At 36.2% G+C, this 21,561-nt stretch overlaps 2 protein-coding genes across 2 annotated transcripts; both read left to right on the forward strand.

Annotated features, from left to right (window-relative positions):
• The first annotated feature begins 1,700 nt into the window (after positions 1–1,700).
• LOC135071972 (odorant receptor 82a-like) lies at positions 1,701–5,221 on the forward strand. Its single transcript, XM_063965877.1, has 4 exons — positions 1,701–1,833; positions 3,453–3,621; positions 4,043–4,254; positions 4,575–5,221. Exons 1-4 carry the CDS (start codon positions 1,701–1,703, stop codon positions 5,219–5,221), a joined length of 1,161 nt encoding a protein of 386 aa, XP_063821947.1.
• A 1,361-nt stretch (positions 5,222–6,582) lies between these two features.
• LOC135071964 (uncharacterized) lies at positions 6,583–21,538 on the forward strand. Its single transcript, XM_063965870.1, has 9 exons — positions 6,583–6,881; positions 7,608–7,958; positions 8,552–8,765; positions 10,940–11,103; positions 15,290–15,441; positions 16,121–16,322; positions 16,706–16,903; positions 18,611–18,749; positions 20,752–21,538. Exons 1-9 carry the CDS (start codon positions 6,758–6,760, stop codon positions 20,984–20,986), a joined length of 1,779 nt encoding a protein of 592 aa, XP_063821940.1. The 5' UTR covers positions 6,583–6,757; the 3' UTR covers positions 20,987–21,538.
• The last annotated feature ends 23 nt before the right edge of the window (positions 21,539–21,561 follow it).

Consider the following 21,561-nt stretch of genomic DNA (forward strand, 5'->3'; position numbering starts at 1 on the left):
TACAAATTTCTTTTAAAAATCAGATCTGGTTGGCCATCACATCTTTTCATGAATAAATATAATTTTATTAATGGAAAAACCTTGTGCGTATTCTGTATTATCTTGCTATTTTAATTCGAAGATCAACGCAGTAGACTGCTACTGGTTATTTAGTTTTTAGCACGTTGCTAGATAAGGACATTGCAATATTAAATATTTATACGCGATATGATGCTATTCTAACGAGAATAATAGCAGGTAACAGAGGTTTTTTTTTGTATACTCAGTAGTGAGACGAATTAATATGTTTAACCTCTACTGAACCAGGTGGTCTCGCTCTGGCTCAAAAAATATGCAAGCAAAATTATACTCTATTGGTAACCACATAGAATATGAATATGGCGCGTGCTTACTCTGTTTAAGTAAATATTTAAACTTAGATGAATAGGTAGGTACCTACTATGAAAACGAAAAAACAAAGTATCGAAAAGCGAGACAACAAATAAATGTGATAAGAAAAATTTTATTTTGGATTGCACTCAGAAGCGATTGTAAATCGTAAAGGCTGAGTATTGACAAACAACATTAACCTCCTTTCTTTTAATCGTCACACTTGAGTAAAATTCAATGTAATATTAATTGCCACTGCCATCTAGTTTTACTGGAGTGAAACTGTGTCATGGTTTAGTAGCGACATCTGTCGAGGGCACGCCTTTCTAGCTAATATATGATACAGGGCAGGGTGATAAATTATTATCTGTGGTAAGTACAGGCGTGGTTTGGCAAGTTTTTTGCTCTTTCGTAGAATGAAGTACAGATTAACACCGCTAGATGTCGCTCTAACCCAGTCTCTTAAAAGTTTTATGTATGTATTTGGGAACCCAAGTTTGGGAACCGCTGCATCCGTGTTACCTTGAACATTTTTTTTCATTGGGGGAGGCCTATGTTCAGCAGTGGACGTCCTATGGCTGAGATGATGATGATGATGAAATTTTTTTACTGAAGTACCTACTTATGAAAATAGTTACTAACTAACCTAAGGCAGTAATGCCTTTTTTTTCTGTAAGTTAGGAATAAAACTACATTTTTCATAATTACTACCTACATGCGATGTGTAAATTAATAATTTTATGGGTGTTTTAATAACAGGGTTCATTAGTGGCAATTAAAAAAGCATGTCATTATTGGAGGGAGGTGGCTTAAGATTTAATTTTTGATATTCATATGCGAATTATTTTGTATCTACACTACAGATATAATTATTGTAAGAGTATTTTGTTGAATTAGCCTAAAATATCATAGCTATTTAGATAGTTACTTTAATTAATCTAATTTTTATTTGTCACCTCTTTGCATTAGGAGAATTTGATCTGTAGCTATAGCTTCGAGCTCTTATTTTCTTTAAATAATTTCCTTGTGACTTATTTTTCTCTCGGGACTACTTAATGGCGTAGTTTCTTAGGAGTTGCAATAATGGAAATTATTCTCGAAAGAAAACGAGAAGCTAACGGTTGAATCTTTTGAAAGACAAGTAAGTAAAGCATGGAGTCTTCACTTGTTTTAGACTAGCATCGCTAACACGTTATTAATTCTGCCGCCCTTGTAATTGCCTATAATTATTTTTTAATATTGCTAATTTGTACTGTCCATGTTATCCGTCACATTTTTCACTTCATTTCATTGACGGAGTTGATTTGTCTTACGAGTTCGCATCGGCCAAAATGGAGTTCATAAAAAGGAATTATCGCGAATTTATAAGTCGCATGCAAGATTATAGTTACGATAGTCTTTTGTCGATAGTAAATTTTGTGCCTAGTTTGGTTGGCTTTTCGATTCTTGGAAACAAAATTTCTGGTGTGTTTAAATATTTTTTCTCACAATACCTATTTTAATGCTAGTTATAATGTGCAAAATTGTACCTATTTTTATGCTAGATTAAGCTAAATTTTTGGTAATTTGCAAAATGTTGTCTAAGAAAAATACTGTTTAAAATAAGGTTTTTAGGCATTATTTTTTATATTAGCTTAATTTTTTAAACAAATTCGTTGCCAATTTAGCATAAAAAGGCGTTTATACGCAGTAAAACAGCCGGTAACACGCATTTTTTGAGTATTACACAACAATCACTGACACGAATCGGCACAAATGCGTGTGAAGCCGCAAAAAATTCTTCAATAGTGAAATGTGAAAACTGACACACGAATTATTTTTACTATCTTTTTAATTGTTTTGTGAATATTTTTGCAACAGTGCAAAATAACATCATCCCGCAGCTTTTCCACCTGGGAAACTTTATTTTAGAGTAGAATTTTTGAAATGTCTCCTTTTTGTTTGGTTTATTTGTTATTGTTTAAGTTGTTCTATATTTATTGAATTAATACAACGATTATAGTGAGTGTTACTAAAAATCGACTGTCATAAATCAATTTTATAGATTTAAATTCAAATAAAAATCTCGTTTGAGATATTTATAGAATCACAACTAAATAAATCACAGCAAGTGTTATTAGATTCAAATATAGAGACAAATAGCGAACGCGTTCACATAACACCCACCATGGTATCGCTAGAAAGTTATTTTGATAAGAATTCGGTAGACTACGTAAAAAGAAAACAAGCATTCTCGATACACTCAATTAAGCTTTATGGACTAACAGCACATGGCGGTAATATGAGAAAACAACTTCAATGACGTAATGTTTCTTGGAATTAAAAGTGAGTTATGGGATTTAAAAAGTACTTACTGTTACGTTGCCTTTCTACCTTTGAGTGAAAATGCTCAATCTACTGGGGAAGCCGACTCTATTGTGTTGAGTCCACTCCTAACTCCTTTAGCTTAGCTGAAGGATTTAATAGTAATACTCTGGTAGATGGATGGCTCAATTGTTTAAATTTTTTGGTACCAAATAAATGTTTTTTCTTTCTTTCTTTCAATTTTGGTTAAAGGTCATAATTTGATCGTATTCGATACCTACTCGTATGTCTCATCCAAGATTCGGAGGGCCAATGCTTTTAACATCAGGGTTTGATTTAGAGAGCACATCGAAAGAAATTATCTAATGTGCGTCACAACATTGTCTGATGCTACTTTTTTCTAAGTAGGTAGGTAACTGCAGCAAGGATAGCGAACTTTTATGGATCATGTTTAAAATATTTGGGAAGTACCATCAAAGGAGTGCGTGCTATTGGCTTGATAAGCCTCAACAGCAACGGAACTCTCGTTCCCAGCACTGCAACTCCTGCGTAGCCAGGATCTACAGCTTGACCGCTAGTAAAAAATCCAACCAGTGAAGGTCAAGTTTGTCCTTGGGACTTAAACTTTCATTGGACCCGTAACGAATTTAATCAGAAGAACATAGGAGGAGTTCCAAGTTTAGGTTCGACTTCCCTCCAGTGCAAAGCTACTGACAGGAGACAAAACAAGGGTTAACCCTCAACAGCAGCAGTCTTCTAAAACTAAATGTACTTTCTAGCTCCATTCTGGATCTTGCACTTGTCTCTCCTGTTCTACATCTACGGCGTGGGCTGCACGGTGTACCAGGTGAAGTACGCAGGGGATGCCCGCGACTTCATCAAGTGTTACGTCAACGTGTCACTCTTAATACTGATCGCCAACAACAGCCACTGGTTCTTGCTGAAACGGTAAGATATTACAACCTTTATGAGTGTGTTTGTGCTTATTTATGTTGGAATTGTGCTTTTAAATGATCTTCTTTTATTCATCAAACCAATGTTTATTTTTGACGTAGGAACTTAGGCATTGAACATCTTCACTTATTTTATTGTGACTAACGCCCGTATTCACAAACGATGCTTGCTTAAGTCAAGCAGCAAATCGAACGCACAGTGTTGAATAGAGCTCTGTGATTGGTTCGTGTGCCACCTTGTGCGTCCACGCACACTGTGAGATCTCACAGTAATGTTTGTGAATATTGGCGTAAAGGTGCAAGTTCGTAGTCGACTTTACACAGCAGCGGTAGACGACGTTTGTTTTCTTTACCTAAATCGATTAAGTTACTCCTAATTTGGGCACTGATTACCAAATAACCCTGTATATTTGCAGCCCATTGCTGAAGTCGATCTTGCAAGAGATCAGCCAGAGCGACGCGCTGGCCACCGCCAACGAAGCATTCCGCGGGAAGCACAAGCGCGCGGTGCAGCGGATCAAGAGGATCCTGTTCATGTTCTACGGCTTCAATTTAACGAACGCCATGTTTGTGTACCTGCCCAACCGTATGGACGTGAAGAACAGCTATTCCATGACCCCTTGCTATGGTAGGATTTGTAGGTTAAGTTTTTACGAGTACTACTGTCGATATTTTGGTATCTCAGTTCTGACATTTATTTATGCCAGATACAGGTTAAAGCTCATTTAGATTGTAGAGATGAAATTAAAAATACTTTCCTTCAAGATATCATAATTATAATATGGTGTTATTACAAAACACGTGTGACATTTCCATATTAAATGTCAATTTAAAAAAGTGTTCAACGCACGTTTTTACTAGTTGTAATAAGCCCCAAGATGTCTATTATCTTGGTATGATGCTGTAATTATTACTTTGGTATCTATTGTAAAATATCTTTTCTTTCAGGAATGGAGCCTTTGACTGCATCACCCAATAAAGAGATTTGCTCTGCTCTCCTTTTGATTCAAGAAATTTCAATCATGATGGTAGTTCTAAACTACCAAGCCCTCCTCGTGGTTCTGATAGCGTACACTGCTCTGTTATACCGTCTTCTTTCCGAAGAAATAATGACTCTCAACAACTATGATCGGCAGACTTACTTCAATAACCCCATTGCAAAAACAATGCTGCATGAATTGATACAGAGACATGTGATACTTCTTAGCATCATTGACAAGTTGAAATCTTTATACAGTGGATCCATCGGCATCAATTTTGGGTCGAATGCCGTTTGCATGTCTTTATTCTTTTACCTGCCTCTTCAAGAATGGCTTCAATTTATGCCGGTGGTTGTCTATTGTTTCTTGGTGTTCTTTCTGTACTGTTTCTTGTGCCAGAGACTGACAAATGCAGCGGAATACTTTGAGCAGTGCGTTTATTCGTGCGGTTGGGAGAATTTCGACGTGAAAGAGAAGAAAGCTATTTATTTCATGTTGAGACAGGCCCAGAGACCAGTGGAAATTCTGGCTGCTGATATCATACCAGTGAACATATCAACTTTCGCCACCACCTTGCAGGCGATGTTTAAGTTTGTCACTGTAGTTAAAGTTTAATTTCAGTATGCACTTCACTTGAGAATAGATAATAAAGATGAAGCACAAAAATGTGTTTCATTTACTAGTTCCCGTTTAAGACAAGAAGAATTATTGATTACTTGCAATATTAATGAATACTATCTAAAAAGACATTCGTTGAAATATAAATTAATGGAACAACAACGTGAGAATTATTAAGGTGCATTACTTTGAAATATGATCTCAAATGCATTGCTATTTATCTTTTCACATTTTACACGCTGTCAGTCTAATTCTCGACGTTCTAATATTTCATGTCGACCTTAACATACAAATTAGTGTCGTTTGTTGTGAAATACTCACTACAAAGAGTGCGAGTGCGGAACGAAGTTGCAAAAGTGGTTGCTGATGCTTGCACTTAGAACCTGCATTGTTCCGCTCTACACCCTTGAATTTTACCTCTTAAAAATAATATTTCGTTTCAGACAAATAACGTACACTGTTGGACTAAGGCCTCCCCCAAGGATTTCCAAAACGATCGGTCCTGCGCCGCCCGCACTCATGGCTTCTCCCGCGACTTTGACCAGATCGTCAGTCCATCTAGTGGAAATAAAAAAATAATATTACAACTTAGTTAATATTGGTTTGTGTTGACAATTTTCTAAACCAAGCGAGGCCCTAAAGTTTATTGCTACGTTAAAAGTTACTTAATGTGGTTTTATAGACACTGTTGGAAAGCGGAAGGAAATACCTCCTCTTAGGCACGAATGCACGATTACGTAATAGAATTAAACAGGTAATACCATTGTTCAGATCTTTTTTCGCTTATGAAATCCAAATAACACACCTACCATAAGAAGTTTATTTAAACCATTATAGGTATTACAGAACGTAGATAAGAATACAAGAGGTTTACCTTTGTAACACTTTAGGGAGGCAGTTATTACGAAAAATTTTAATGTTCATAGTACATATTATTAGCAACATCGGAAACGCATTCACCGCGATATCTAATAACTTAAAATACCTACTCGTTGACCACGAATTTATTCTCTAAAAGTCTACATTAACTTGAGAAATTGCAAAAATAATAACAAAATAATGCATCTATCAAATTCTATCCTCATAAATCGTGTTTATAAGGACTTTTCGGTGTTTTTAAGAATCTTCACGTTAACTTTGTTTGCAAAGCCTACTTCCGTTCTTAAATACATAAAGCAAAAATGGCGATTCACACTTTTCTGTGTGTGTGAAACCATATTTAATAATGCAAAATAAATATAATCCACATTGTGTTACAGTAAATTGGATCTAGCGAAGGTGGTGAGTGAGTAATAAGCCAAATCGGAGATAGATCCGACTTCGGCAGCCGCCGTGCCTTTGCGCATATTTTGTCAGTTGCATTTGAGGCTCCGATGCTCTCGCGCACGTTTCGCGCAGGCGACGGTGTTGTGTGTGAATACGATGTGTCACTTTTAGACCTTCCTTAACTAAGAACCTTCCTTAACATATAAATAATTTAATCACAATATTTTTATCTTTTTGTTACGAAACGGATTTTAAAGTGCACTCAAGATGAAGCTGCTGGTTTGCTGTTTAATGATAATAGTAAATATTAGCAACAATGGAAAAGCTTCCATCGAAAGCTTTACGCCGACAAGCTCCGGTATTCTGTTCGAAGATACAACGAAGAATTCAGGTAAATTAATTTTAACTAGACTTTAAGACTTGTTTAATAATAGGATAAATAATAAGTTATCATTAAATAAATAAAGCATTAACCTCGATTTAGAAACAACTTCTCAGTAAAAAGGAATCAGTTGTAGTAATCTATAATACCAATTGATGTAAGATGTATGAATCGATTAGACATAATATTAGACATAATCGTACTTAAGTACTCGTATAAAAACAACTGCATATGATACAAACACATTGTTTATTTACAATGTGTGATGCTCAAATTAAAAGGACCTTACTCAGCAAAAGCCATAACCAAGCGTAGCTTGTTCAAAGCCTACTTATTAAGGCAAACGTAATTTATTCTTGAATAAAATTATCTTTAATCATAGACCATTCACATCACTTTAAGCCAAAATTCGGCATGTAACTTTCATTAATTTCTCTGCTGAATAGACATGAGAGAAAAATGAGTTTGTTAGTCTAATTCAAGGTTAATATTATGGATCTGACGCTCTACTTGCCGCTAATTGTTTACTTTAACAGTACATTGTAATTATCACAGAATATTTTAGCACTTTCTTTAATTAGCGTCCAATTTTAATTCCTTTCTAAAGTAAATACTGTTCGTAACGTTAAAGTGAATGCCACAATTTTTTCAAGACGTTAAAGTCAACTGGAATTTACAAAATTTACATATTGCTCATATTTAAAACTAGACCTAAACAAAGAAACAATTTTACAGACCAGTCATGCCACCGTCCTTGCAAATTCAACGTGAAACCACGGAGGTGCTATTACAGTTTCGTAATAGAGCCAACCATACAAGAAAGCGGTAGGCCGGCCATTTCTATCAATGGAATGTCACCGGGCCCGGCGATCAACGTCTGCGTGAATGACGTCATCGTCGTAGAAGTCAAGAACAAAATCCCTGATCAGGATGAGACGATACACTGGCATGGGGTAGAGCAGAGAGGAACGCCGCATATGGACGGAGTGCCTATGGTCACTCAATGCCCGATAGCTTATGGAGCTACTTACAAATATGCCTTCATTGCTTCGTCACCGGGTACCTTTTTCTATCATTCTGATTCAGGTAAGTTTATTAAGTTTCTTTGGTTAAATACAAAAAAAAAAACAATGCGGATCATGCGCATAACGCAAACAAATACCTATGCTCATAATAACTTAAAGCTATACATAAGTTAGTCTGAAAGGCGATTGTTAAAGTGTATGAAATAAAGTAAATTACTATTGAACTTGAATTTAATAACTCGCGTTGTGAAACAAAGTGGCATTGCTGGAATCTTGACCTTAAATAGTTTCCACATACACCGGCCTGACTTGTGTAGCCAGTCGTTCATCGGAGTTTTGCTGTATCATTGGTTATGCTGTGATATAATCGCAGATAAGCTTTTGTCGTGACATAATAGCGTAAAATAATTCCAAACACTTTATTGTCGTGAAGGTTTAAGTTATAGCATGCTCTCAAACGACAAGTTCCGGATTTGATTCGGTTGCTTTTACCATAATCGAACTAATGGCTCATCATCAAATGACGTCCACTACTGGGCAAAGGCTTCCCCCAAGGATATCTACAACGACCAGTCTTGCGCTGCACGCAACCAGGATCATTTACCAGATCGTCGGTCTACCTAGGAACTATGACTAAATTCATGTATTTTTCAGTGTCCCACCAAAGTGACGGCGTATACGGCTCGTTGATAGTGAACCAACCGCAGCCCTTAGAGCCTCACTCCTCCTTGTATGGCTATGATCGAAGCACGGAGAATACTCTCCTTATAGCTGCGGTGTTCCCGCAGCTGCTGACCGGGAATCTGGAGGATGCAAGTGGGATGCAACCGAATGCCATGACCATAAATGGGGATGAAGGGAACTTCAAGTGAGCATTTGACTATATTTTTGATAGCATAAGATTTTGTTGTTGCATGACCAAACAATACATCTCAAATACGATATTAGGTAGTTATGTTACAAAATGTATCGACAAGATAGTGGAATAGTAAGTGTTATTATAAAAGAAAATTTTGTGCAAAGAAGGGATGGAAACAGCAACAAACATGAACTTATCACTGCCAGGCCAGGCACAGAATTCCTTTTTCCAAGAAACATAGACAAAATTGTTCAATTTACAAATCTCCAAACTTAATTTTACTGTAGATGCCCATCGCTCTTTAATTGTTTCCACTTCGTAGTCGATCAGCTTCAGCTATACTCATAAGTATGCCAAAAACACAATATTTTGTAATTAAATTTTTGAGTATAATACATTTATACGTTCATAAAATATTCGTTCATTCATTCGAACACAAGGCACATTAGGCAAACTAAGGCATAATAATGTACGAAATTGTACTTTGTTCAGCTGATAATATCCACCTCGAGGTCACTCGAATGCAACGCACTGCGCTGACCATCAGCTATGACGAAAACCCAAAGTGGGTGTTATTAAGTATTGCACGGTTTGTGACAATGGCCGAAAATATTAGATGCACTTATGCTTGGATCTTACGAAATACGTCCGGCCGTAGTAATTTGGACTTGTTAGCCTCAAATTAATTTAATTTTAAACATTGTGACAGATGTTCAGTAACTCATGCCATTCACAAACATTACTATAAGGTCTCACAGTGCTCACGCACAGGGTGACACACGAACCAATCACAGAGCTCTATTCAACGCTGTGCGTTCGATTTGATGCTTTGCTTAAGCAAGCATCGTTTGTGAATACGGGCATTTAACAATACCGAGTAATAATGGTGACTGTGGAATTACTAGTGCTGTTTAATGGAAACAAATCATAATGCTGCGCTTTTATGTAAAGTACGAGTATAAGGATATCTTATCGACTAATGTCCAACTGCCAAAACACAGCAATCTTGTACGAGTAACTTGTTATTATGGAGATAAGACTTAGGTGAGATGGTGGTAGCTAGCCAGGCGGACTTAAAACAAGCCCTACCACCGTCCTAACCGAGTAGAAACATTGCCTCGAGTAGGAATCAAACCTGGGACCTCTGTCTGAGAAAGTAGTCTAACCGCTAACCAACAGAGGCAGTTAACTGACTGAATGTTAAATTAGTTATTAAGAATGACATTTCGTTTACAGTAAAAGAAAGCACGACAAAAAGGTTTGGTTACTGTTGCATTCATCATTGCAATGTGCAATAAACAGCTATTACAGCAAGATAATAAAAATATCTCAAATGCACCAAAGGCATTATTTTTAGAAACATAACTCATTGTTGTCTTGTGCAACGAATCATGCACGATCTACCAAGGCCAAGTAGAATGGAATGACCATGAATGAACCAGTAATGATGAGTAACACACTGTTGGTGATGTCTGAACTTGGTCTTTACGATGGCATCCAAGGGCAAGAGTATCATGAACTTTGGAAGTTTGGACAAATATTGACAATATTTCGGAAGATTCTTAACACTGACGGTTGATTCTATTTGTGTTTTGTTATAAAATTTAGTAGGGAAGTCTGATGGTTCAACCTAAGGGTAAGAATAACACGAAGTTTTAAAAGTATGACAATTAAGAATGCTCTTGTGATTTAATTTATCAGTTCATCAGCTGCCATTCACTTTAACTATGATATCAGCGTGCTCAGATGTCCATAAAGTGCGAGGCTGTATGCGGCAAAGATCACCCTTCATTCACTTCATTTCACATCATCATTTATTTTCATCGCCGTTTAGCGCCGCCAAGACAGTTAGGGGTTGAAATGGTCGCCATGACTGAAATCGTCAACATCATCAGTGAAACCTAGCTTTCTATTCTAATCTTCCTATTTTTATAACGATAATCTTTCTACGTAATGTCAAATTTTCGTGATGTTGTCGACAATTATTTATTTTAAGATTCGTGCATTTGTTTAGAGCGTTTAAATAAATCCGGTTCTGAATAACTTGTTTTCGATCCACTGAAACTTGTTTTAAAGTTATTTGTATGACTTTTCTTTTATTGTTTTCATAACATTCCTTACATCCGAAAGTTCTTTCTTTACTCTTACGAAGTTTCTATTTGTTTCAACAATTTTTGTTGCAGAATATTCGTTATGCAAGGGTTCGCGTACAGGCTGCGCCTGATCAACGCGATCGCGGTCGAATGCCCGGTGCTGGTCAGGATTGAGAGACACGAGATGGTCGTCATAGCAACCGATGGGAGGTCTGTCAAGCCTGCAGCTGCTAGGACTGTCCTGATTTATCCGGGTAAGTGGAAGGAATTATATTCCTGTTGGCACCTAATCACTCTCTCTCTAATGTGTTACAATTTTAATGAGACATCAATTTGACGATGTGTAAAAACGCCTATTAGGACCCTATTTATTTATAGTGTAAATGATGATGATTAATTAATATTAAGAACCCAGTAGTCTGTTGAAATAAAGAAAAATTTTAGATCATTAAAGTCACCTTACTGTCTACATTAATCTTTTCAAACTGAAATTTTACTTGCTCTGCAGTAGGTAGGTACTTTTAGTAAAAGTTAACTTGAAAGTGTGAATGTAGTGATTAATTTAACCGAACACGATCAAGGTACTTTCCAGTAATTTTGTATTGAGTGACTTAACAAGGGCAAGCACAAAAATCTTACAACTTTCTGACAATTTTATTTTATGACTAGCGGCCGCCCGCGACTTCGTACTCCTGGATTCCGATTTACCCCCTTAGGGGTTGAATTTTGCAAAATCCCATCTTAATGAGCACCTACTTTCTAAAAGGAACCCCCATGCGAAATTTGAGACTCCTAGCACTTGTAGTTTCTGAGATTTCATGATGAGTGAGTTAGTGAGTCAATGACCTTTCGCGAGTAGAGAGATTAAACACTCGATAATAACATTAAATATTTTCATATTATAAAATATTTTATACAAGATTTGAGCAAGTCCAGTCTAGCATTTAGTTAGGTAGTATCATTAGACAAGTTAGGTATTGAGTAAGAAATAGGCTAGCAAGACATTGATGGATATCTATGAACTTCAACCACTGGACACATTTATCTGATACTTATCTAAAATATAGAGCTAATCTTAACATAGAGATTGCACAAGAAATTGGATTCTTTTTAAACACTACCGTCACTATAACGTACGTTTAACCGCTTGAGTCCCAGACGGCATTCATTAATGTCATAACAATTGATTATCTATTGTGTCTAGATTCGCGGGCCTTGAAGGATTAATGTAACTTCTATCAATGTAAAAACTCATCGCCAAGCATAGTAGCCTCCACATACTGACTGACAACCTTTTTTTAACCCCCGACGCAAAAACAGAGGGGTATTACAAGTTTTTCTATGAGACATGAAACTGCAGCATGTAGAATTTTTCAACCTACAGGCAAAGCATAGTCGAATCAAACTACAATGTATTATTTGCGTAACAGGAAATTATTTTATACTTAAAATATTTCGTAAACTATGCAATTTGCACATTCAACTGAGAATGTGCATAGTTTCAGGCTTTCTGTTGCATTTTTATTTAATGACTGCCAAATATTTGTAATGTGTAGCAAGTCGTGAAGGCATGACTCATTAAATTTAAGTAGTGTATTCAAAAATAAAAGTGAGAGATGACTTTTCACTGTCAGTGAGAGTGAGCAATCTGTCGCGCCGACCAGCGATCGACGGAGAAAGTAAAATTTTATTCAACAGCTAACCAATTAAAGTCAAACGGATTAAGTTTATCAATAAAATTCGCAAGCTACGATCTGATGGCTTGAGAAGATTATTTTAAGAAACTAAATATAAGACAGAAAATTAACAATCCTCCTTTCTCTCCATTAATTGTGAAGGAAAAAGTTAATGTACCCTTATCCATCGTATAAGTTCTGTTAGGATCATTAACAATATCTACACAGGTATGTGTCTCACATCCACAATTAAATTATTATGATTAATTATCACCAAATATGATCTAATCATTAACATTTAAGGATTTAGGATTGCGATTAGTTTCAATTACTTAACACAGTAACCTTTTTTGCAATATTGCAATTGCATGTTGCATTTCACTACCTGCCTATGCTATAAAATTAAAAGCGCATTTAATATCATCGTATAAATTGTAATTAATTTCTGTCAGAAGAATGTAAGCTGTCAAAATTTTTAAAGACTATTAATAATTTCAAGCTTCAATGGTAACGATTAGTATCGATTAGTGCTAATATTTCATTTCCTTTAACCTTTTGTTGTTACGAGTAAGTACAATACTCCGAAAATCACAAAGTGGTTTCGTTTTCTACTAAAACGTAACTTGGCGTACAGCAAGGCAGTGTTTTAGGCCATTAACTAATGCTATATTTAGCTAGCCGACATCCGTCGCCAGTGAGAGGAGAAAGGCTTTCACATGGGTGTATAACTTGTGATCCAAGAGTTTAAGGTCAGCCATGGAACAGGTTTCGTTTTTTTCCATTTCACTTTCTATCTCATGGTCAATAAACTACATTTTAACCGCAAAGCATTGACGCTAACGTAGCCTTTGTGGCTTGGGAAATAAGAGTGGAAATAGTTAATCACTTTTTGATTGCATGCGATTTATAAGAGTGCATTAGCAGAGGATGGAATAACGTTCTTGTCAGTACAAAGGTTATTGCGATTTTACTTTCAGTTTTTCTGAACGCCTGAAGGACTTTGTGCATAGTATTTTGCAACGTATTAATATTATAAATATGCGAAAGTTACTCAGTTGTCTGTCTAGTTGTTACATTTTACAGCTAGGCTGCTGATGATTTTGATTTGATTGAGATTAGGCATATTGTTAAATATTGTTTTATTTGTCGATGACCGTGCGATGATACATTTCTACTTTCTCTGATAAAATTCCAAGATTCGTGATCCTTAGCTTTGTGAATGAAATCGATCATCATACTCAGGCATTTTTTTTTGTCACAGAACTAAACCCACGTAGGCGAAGCTGCGGACTTAAGCCAGTTTTGTGTACATATGAAAATAGATGAAACTAGACCTATTTTTATCGACAAAAAAGAGGTCACAAAATTTTTGAGATTTTTTTTAAATTTTTTATAGATTTTTTTTTCTTCTAATTACTTATTGTAAAGAAAACGTAATAACTTTTAAACTAAGCGGTATATCCTGATAAAATAAAAACAGTAATAATGCTAAATAACAGGCGATACTAAAAAAATACATAAAATACACAAAAAATGCCAACAAATAATAAAAAATGATACTTTTTGAAAAAAATCTGCTTTTAAATTCGTGTTTTTTTGGTTATTTGATAAATTTCTCCAAAAAATGCCCCTATAACAGGTGGTTTTTATTACTTTGTATTATTCTCTATCGTATTATCTTTGTAAAACTAAAAATCGCATGTCTCTATCCCTATCACAACATTTACTATGATCAAACCGCTGGGAAACCGCTGGGAAGGGGTATCTTTGTTCAACAATTACGTCGAAACTAATAGACGTAGACTAAAAAATTTACATTCGTTTTGTAGAATAGCTCAAATACTAATAATAAAATGCAAATAAAACATACCTTAACGACCTGGTTTTTCTTGTGTTGGGAAATAACTGTAAAAGATGTGAAAAAAATCATGTTTATTTCTAATTAAATCCATTCTTACACCCTTAAAATGTATGAAACTTGTATGTGTTTTCTACTTCTACTAATAGATTATTTTATTGGCTATCGCATAATATAAAATTTTTGCTTATTAATGTTAAACTACCCACGCTATCACTTGTTTTTGAAGGAAGAGGTGAAAACTTAAAATTAAAAACTTAAATCCTTGTAAATATGCGAGAAATGGGTCAAGCCCCAAATTTAAAGTATTTTCACCGATAAAATTGTCCATAGATTACGCCCTTAAAGTTTGATCACTACATGCCCGGACACACTGTATAAAAGCGAAAGGTCACTGACTGACTCACTCCTCACAAAATCTCAGAAACTACAAGCGCTAGGAGTCTCAAATATTGCCTTTTAAAACGGATTTTGCGAAACTTCACCCCTAAGGGGAAACGGGATCCACGCGTACGAAGTCGCGGGTCTAGTTCCATATAAATACATTGATATAACCAGTAGTTCTGGAATGGAGGCCACGTACCGGAAAACGCAGCGTGGGACGTCCACCCACAAGGTGGACCGACGACCTGATAAAGGTAGCGGGAAGGCGCTGGATGCAGGCCGCTACCAACCGTGCGATGTGGAAGTCATTGGGGGAGGCCTATGTTCAGCAGTGGACGTCCTGTGGCTGAAATGATGATGATGATGATGAACCAGTAGTACCTAAGTATTCCTTGTTAAGATTTTTGGTTGTTCTACTGTCAGGATCAGGATCTGTTCAGATTCTGTTATCTTTGTATAAACTACTTCCATTAACAAATGCTCAGCTGAATAACTACAATCTATATTCTTCTTAATTTTCAGGTGAGCGAATGGACGTGGTGGTGCGAGCGTCGCAGGAGACCGGAGGGTACTGGGTAAGAGCGCGCGGCACCGGCGTGTGCGCAGGACTGGTGGCAGACGCGATGCTGATCTACTCGGGCTTCAACTACACGTCTATGCTGCATCAGGGACAGGTAAAACTGGAGAACACCCATAAATACTTCTTCTTCTTTACTTTAGTTGTAGGTTCAATACCTATTTAGTTCATTTGGATGAAGTTACGTAGAAAGAAGTGATTCTTCTTGGATACTTTTTATCCTGATAGTCATTTTCTATGACTTGAGACTTATTTATAATGCAATAAAGTACTATACAAGTTACCTGCCACGTTAAACATATTAACGATTAATCACCATCATTTGGGCCAGCACGTCTAGACGATGTATTCCGTGTTTTGTAAGCTCTGCAATGATATTATGTCCATGAGGTCATATTACTAACTATAACTTCGTTGCAGGATAATTAAAAATTTGTGCAAGAGTGTTTTTATAGACCATTTCTATCAGAAAATTATAACATAATCAAATGAACGAAGCTTACAATGTACTTACTTTAATTTTCTGCTCGTCTCAAACATTGATTGAGAGAAAATGCCATAATAATATGGCATTCAATTCGCCTTTTATATTCTGTTTTGGGCATTTAAGTTTAAAACAAATTGATTCTGGTTTTCTAACTTTGCACCTGTATGTGGTTGTTCTTAACTTTCGAATATCTCATCTAGTTCTTAGGGTCTTTTTTTCCAAGTGACAGGTTTAGGTTATAAAATGGAATTATCACGGCTTATGTTTATGCTTATGTTTTTTTTTCCAGAACGAACTTGCCCAAGATTCTGATTGGTCAGCAGTATCCGGTCAAATGTTGGAATCATTACAAGATGTCGCCGAGGGACCTGACCCCAAGACTGTTTATTTGGGAATTGATAAAAACGTCGTAAATTTCAAGGAAAACGACGTTGATTTTAGATACATAAGTGATGCGATACCAAAGAAACCTTTCTACCCTGCTTCACTCGGTAAGTCCTTTCCTTTTTTCATTGATATATTAGTTGCTTTCTAATCAATAATATCTATAAGAATCCACATTTATGATCATAATATTACGAAAACATCATTCTACAAATAGCTAATACTTTCTTTAAACAGATTTTCATCATTAAACTTCCAAAAAGGGTTATGAACGTTTAGCATTTCATACATAATTCAAAGATCTCAATGAAATGTATTTAAATTAACCTCTGTAACTTTGACTTTGGTGACTTCATCGATTGATCTCCCATCATTATGTTACGAGTATTGGTGACATTTATTAGTTATGTTATACAAGTCAATCGATATCAAATTAACATAAATAATATCACCATTTCCACTTCTAATATAAATATTATTTTCCTTCCAGCTCTAAAGGAAAGTGGCGTAGTACAGATAAACGGCAAAAGCTTTCTGTACCCGAACTCTCCTATGTTGTTGTACCCTCGGGATGTGAAGGCTGACTTCACCTGCAAGGTTGGAGAGGAGGCGAAGAACCAGGAGCCACAGTGCGTGCTGACGATGGAGCCTGAAGGAGAAATGCTGGAGCTGGCTTTGGTCAACGAAGGTAGGCCTATCAGAATTTAGTTTCTATGATGACTAAGCTATTAAACCCCTACTTACACATTTTTTTAACTTCTAAGAATAGAAAGAGCTTCTCAATTAAGTTTATGTTTTTTATATTAGTTACCTTAAAGAACTCTGTTATTTGCAAAATTATTTTTTCTCAACTAAATTAATAACGACAAGCAGGTGTTATTGTTGATATTACTGAATAGGCATCCTTATAGATTAATAACGTAATCTTATTAGTTTTTAGTTAAATTTCTTCAAATCTTTTTTGGAGTCTCATTATTTTTTTGTTTCAAAATCGTTCATTTCTAAAACTACTGGGACAACTCATCCGCGGATGAGATTTTCTCGAATGAAATGTCATTTAAGTTTTAATAATAATATAGCACAGTTTATATTATAATAACACGGATAAAACAGCGATCATTAACACTAACTTAGCCTTGGCTTACCGGGCCACGAGACAGTTAAGCGTGTGTTTTACGAGATTATTAATTTTCATTTCGCAATCTTTGTCATGAACAAGACATTTTACTATGGCGTAAATCATAGCTTTAATTTGGGTTGTTTTGTAACATAATTAGGTACTTACCTATTTCGTCAAAATGTTATAAAAGTAACTATGGCCAATGATATCATTTAACAGTTGCAAGATGCTATGAGCATTTCGAAATGTAAAGTCTTTATTATTATTCTATCATTATATACGTTGCATTGGGTTGCTCTTTGCTTGAAAATTTGAATAATTCATTTGCAAATTATTTATTCACTTAATGGTATTTGCTACTAACAAGAAGTTATAAAACTATGATGCAAACAATAATAGACGCAATATGACTGCACGTTGATATTTTGAGCTTAAATTCTTATCGGTTTTCCATATGGATAAGGTGAAAGGTCCATAAATTGCATAAGGTTGGACGGTAACTGTCTTTCAGATGGGCCGTCCTACATTTTTGTTTCCTTAATTTAGCTGCAAATCTTTTTGTCTAGGTCTGCGACTACCTATTCGTAATAAGAAACATCAGATTTTATGTAAGAAGCTTGTATCAAACGTTATCAAGTATTGAAAACTAAACTTAAGACATTGAACGTGATGTGAGCAATATGATGATGAAACATGAAAATTCATTTGACAAATATGAATTGTTTATTTAGTATATTCGTAGTAGTAGGTATATTCGTCTTGTTAGTGTTTGGACAAGACATGTTTGGGATTAAAGTCAATTAAGTAGCAATTTGATAGTAAAACAAATGAAAGGTGCTCATTCAAACTATTGAGCACGTTGTTGCCTTTCATAAATGACTGATTTCACACCTGGCCATAAACAAAAGAAGAAGAAATGATTGATTGAATTCATCTTGAGAAAAAAGAAAAGAAACTTTTCTACAATCCATTCAAATAGGTTTCCCTCCACTTAAAATGTGCTTACTATAAATAGAAAATTGACTGTAACATTCATCAATGTTACATGGTGTTTTTGTTACTGCGTCTGTTGTGTTGTATAATACCGTGGACAGTTAAAGCTTTTGGTTCTTACATTGTCTTTATACGTAAGACATTGTTATTGAGATTTTCTTTAGAATATGAAATGAATACTAAACCTTCTTGTTGACAAGCTTAACCTGGTTTGGACTATAGAAGACAGAAATGAATAATTAATAGCTATAGGTATTAACTTATTTCTTTCACACGTTCCAGGTTTTGGCAGCAATGACTCATATACATTCCACATGCATGGGCTGAGTGCTCAGATCGTTGCAACATGGCAGAGTCCTGATGGAAAACCTATTTCAAGGGAAGAATTCGAAAAATTGATGGAAGATCAAAAAGTAGTGAGGCAAGTGACCTAATGATGTTAGAAAGTTTGTAATGAGGATCAGTACCTCTAGTAGGAAAAACTTTCGAGTTCGTTTCGTTGCGTATTCAAAGTGTCATCGAAAAATTTTGTATGAAAAATTAAACAGCGCCCCCTATATTATAGCCGCCCTAGGGGGCGCTGTTTAATTTTTCATACAAAATTTTTCGATGACACTTTGAATACGCAACGAAACGAACTCGAAAGTTTTTCCTACTAGAGGTACTGTACTGTTGTAGAAAATTCAATAAAACTAGTATCTACTTTAATCTTTAAGACATAAGAAAGATATATCTTTTTGAATTATCCAAATCGGACCATTACTTACGAAGATATTAAGTAATAAACATAGGCCGTTTTTGCCGCTAAAAGTCAACGTACGCAGGGCCGCGTGACGTCACTATATCCGAATCGAGCGCAGCCGGCGTACTATTGGGATGGAAAATATTTTTTTCCAGCTAAACTATCAGTTTTAGAAAAAAACTTTTAATAACATTTATTCAACAAAATAAAGTAACCTATCGACCAGTAATTTTTAAAAATAAAAATTGTGAAAAATAAGTATAGCTATGTCCAAAAACCACATTTTTATAGGATTCGATGGAATGCGAAGACGCGGTTGGGGCGAGTGTAACTTTATGATTGTTTGTATTGAACATAATAATACATAGTAATGAGTGCTAATACCCAGTTTCTGGCCTAGAGGGGAGGGGGGAGGGGATAAGTCATACCCAGCTTATAGTCTGGGGGGAGGGGCAAGCCTTACCCAGCTTCTAGCCTTGGTAAGAGGGGGGGAGAGGCAAGTCATACCCAGTTTCGGGCCTGGGGGGGGGTTTAGTCATACCCAGCTTCTGGCCGAGGGGGAGTCATACCTAGCTTATGCTTATGGACTGGGGGGAGGGGCTAGCCTTACCTAGCTTCTGGCCTGGGGGGAGGGGGGGGGGGGTCAAGTCATAACCAGTTTCTGGTTCTGGCCTAGGGGGGGGGGGGGGTAAGTCATACCCAGCTTCTGGCCTAGGGGAAGTCATACCCAGCTTATGCTTATGGCCTGGGGGGAGGGGGAGGGGTCAAGTCATACCCAGTTTCTGGCCTGGGGGGGGGGGAATCATACCCGACTTCTGGCCGAGGGGGAAGTCATGCCCAGCTTATGACCTGGGGAGAGGAGAGGGGCGGGGAGTCATACCCAGCTTCTAGGCTAAGATTAAATAGATTTCCAGGGGGAACGGCGAATAGATAGGTAGGTACGTAGGTTTAACTTAGAAAAACTAAATAACAGGTAGGTATTGCGTGTACATCGAAATGATCTTCATAGCAATGTCTTGTAGCCTAGGCAGAGTGTATCTGCCTCAGCTATACTTATTGTTAGAAGTAAATACATTAATATTTGTACATTTTTATATTTTACTTGGACGAAGATATGACTCTAACAACACTTATGAACACATTATTTGAATAAATCGCCAAATATACCACCGCGGAGACCCTAATCGCGTCTCCGCGTTCCATTGAATCGTATGAGCGTATGGATTTTTTGCGATATTTTTCACAATTTCTATTTTAAAAAATTACCTATCGATAGCTTACTTTATTCTGATGAATAAATGTCATAACAAGTTTTTCTCTAAAACTGATAGTTTGGCTAGAAGAAAATATTTTCTATCCACGCAGTACGCCGGCAGCGTTCGGATCGGATATAGTGACGTCATCGGTCCCGCGCCGGGCGATCAGTGAACTTTTTTAGTAATTTGGCCATAACTTCGTCAATTTTTGTCGTAGAACAAAAATTTTTGGACTGTATATTAAGGATTTCTTAGACCTATAAATCTGCATTCACAGCTAAAAATCGAAATAATCCTCATTGTCATCTGTGAATGCCATTGTAGTCGTAGTAATGGGAGGTGACAAAAATTGTGGGGAAACTTCACATCACACTAAAGATAAGTACACCGGTTGTGTGCAGTAAATATTTTATTAATTTTCACAGAAACATTCGAAACCCACCAGTCAAGGACACGTTCGTCGTACCCAACAAAGGGTACACCATCGTCAGGATACGAGCCGACCAGGCCGGCAGCTGGCTCCTGGAGTGCAGGGCTTGTGCCTTGTCTTCCCTGCCTACGGCCGTCCTCATCAACGTCCCCCAAAAGATGCCCAAATCCATCATCAAGTCGTTAGCGAAGTGCGGGAACTACAGGCCTCCTGATGTCCTTCTAAATTAAAAACTGAACTGCTTGAAAGTCATGCTGATGTGTGATTATGATACTCAAATTAATTTTAGGGTTAAGTATTAGAATTTACTGGAGACTGATAGTGTCAAATAACACGACGAGAAATTAATGTAAGTGTGTAGAGAAGAATGTTAAAAGAATTTATCAAAAGAAGACGAACTGTGAACAGTTTATCTTAGTAGATGTTTTTAGTTAGAAGATTACAGGCTGTAAATACAATGCTTTTGTTGTATTTGGGATGGTATAATAATTTAAAAAGGCGATCTAAATATGATGGTAAGATATTGATCTCGTATAGAATGAGGCTCTTTTATATGAGGTCAATCGTCAAAAAGTAGTTCCATTCTCTCTTTCTTTTCAAGATTATGAAATAAAATAATAACCGTGATAAAGTACTTAGGTAGGACTGTTACTGTACTGTAACCTGTTCTTACTTTGCTATTTTAAAATTAAGGCGAAGTTTTAGAAACTAGATTGAATCAAAATGCGTAGCCAAGCAGCGTATCAATTAACTTGAAAATTTTTATAAATTAACCATGCAATGTGTTATTGTGTGTCCAAATGAA

Source organism: Ostrinia nubilalis, chromosome 5, assembly GCF_963855985.1.
Source record: "Ostrinia nubilalis chromosome 5, ilOstNubi1.1, whole genome shotgun sequence".
NCBI classification, from domain to species: domain Eukaryota; kingdom Metazoa; phylum Arthropoda; class Insecta; order Lepidoptera; family Crambidae; genus Ostrinia; species Ostrinia nubilalis.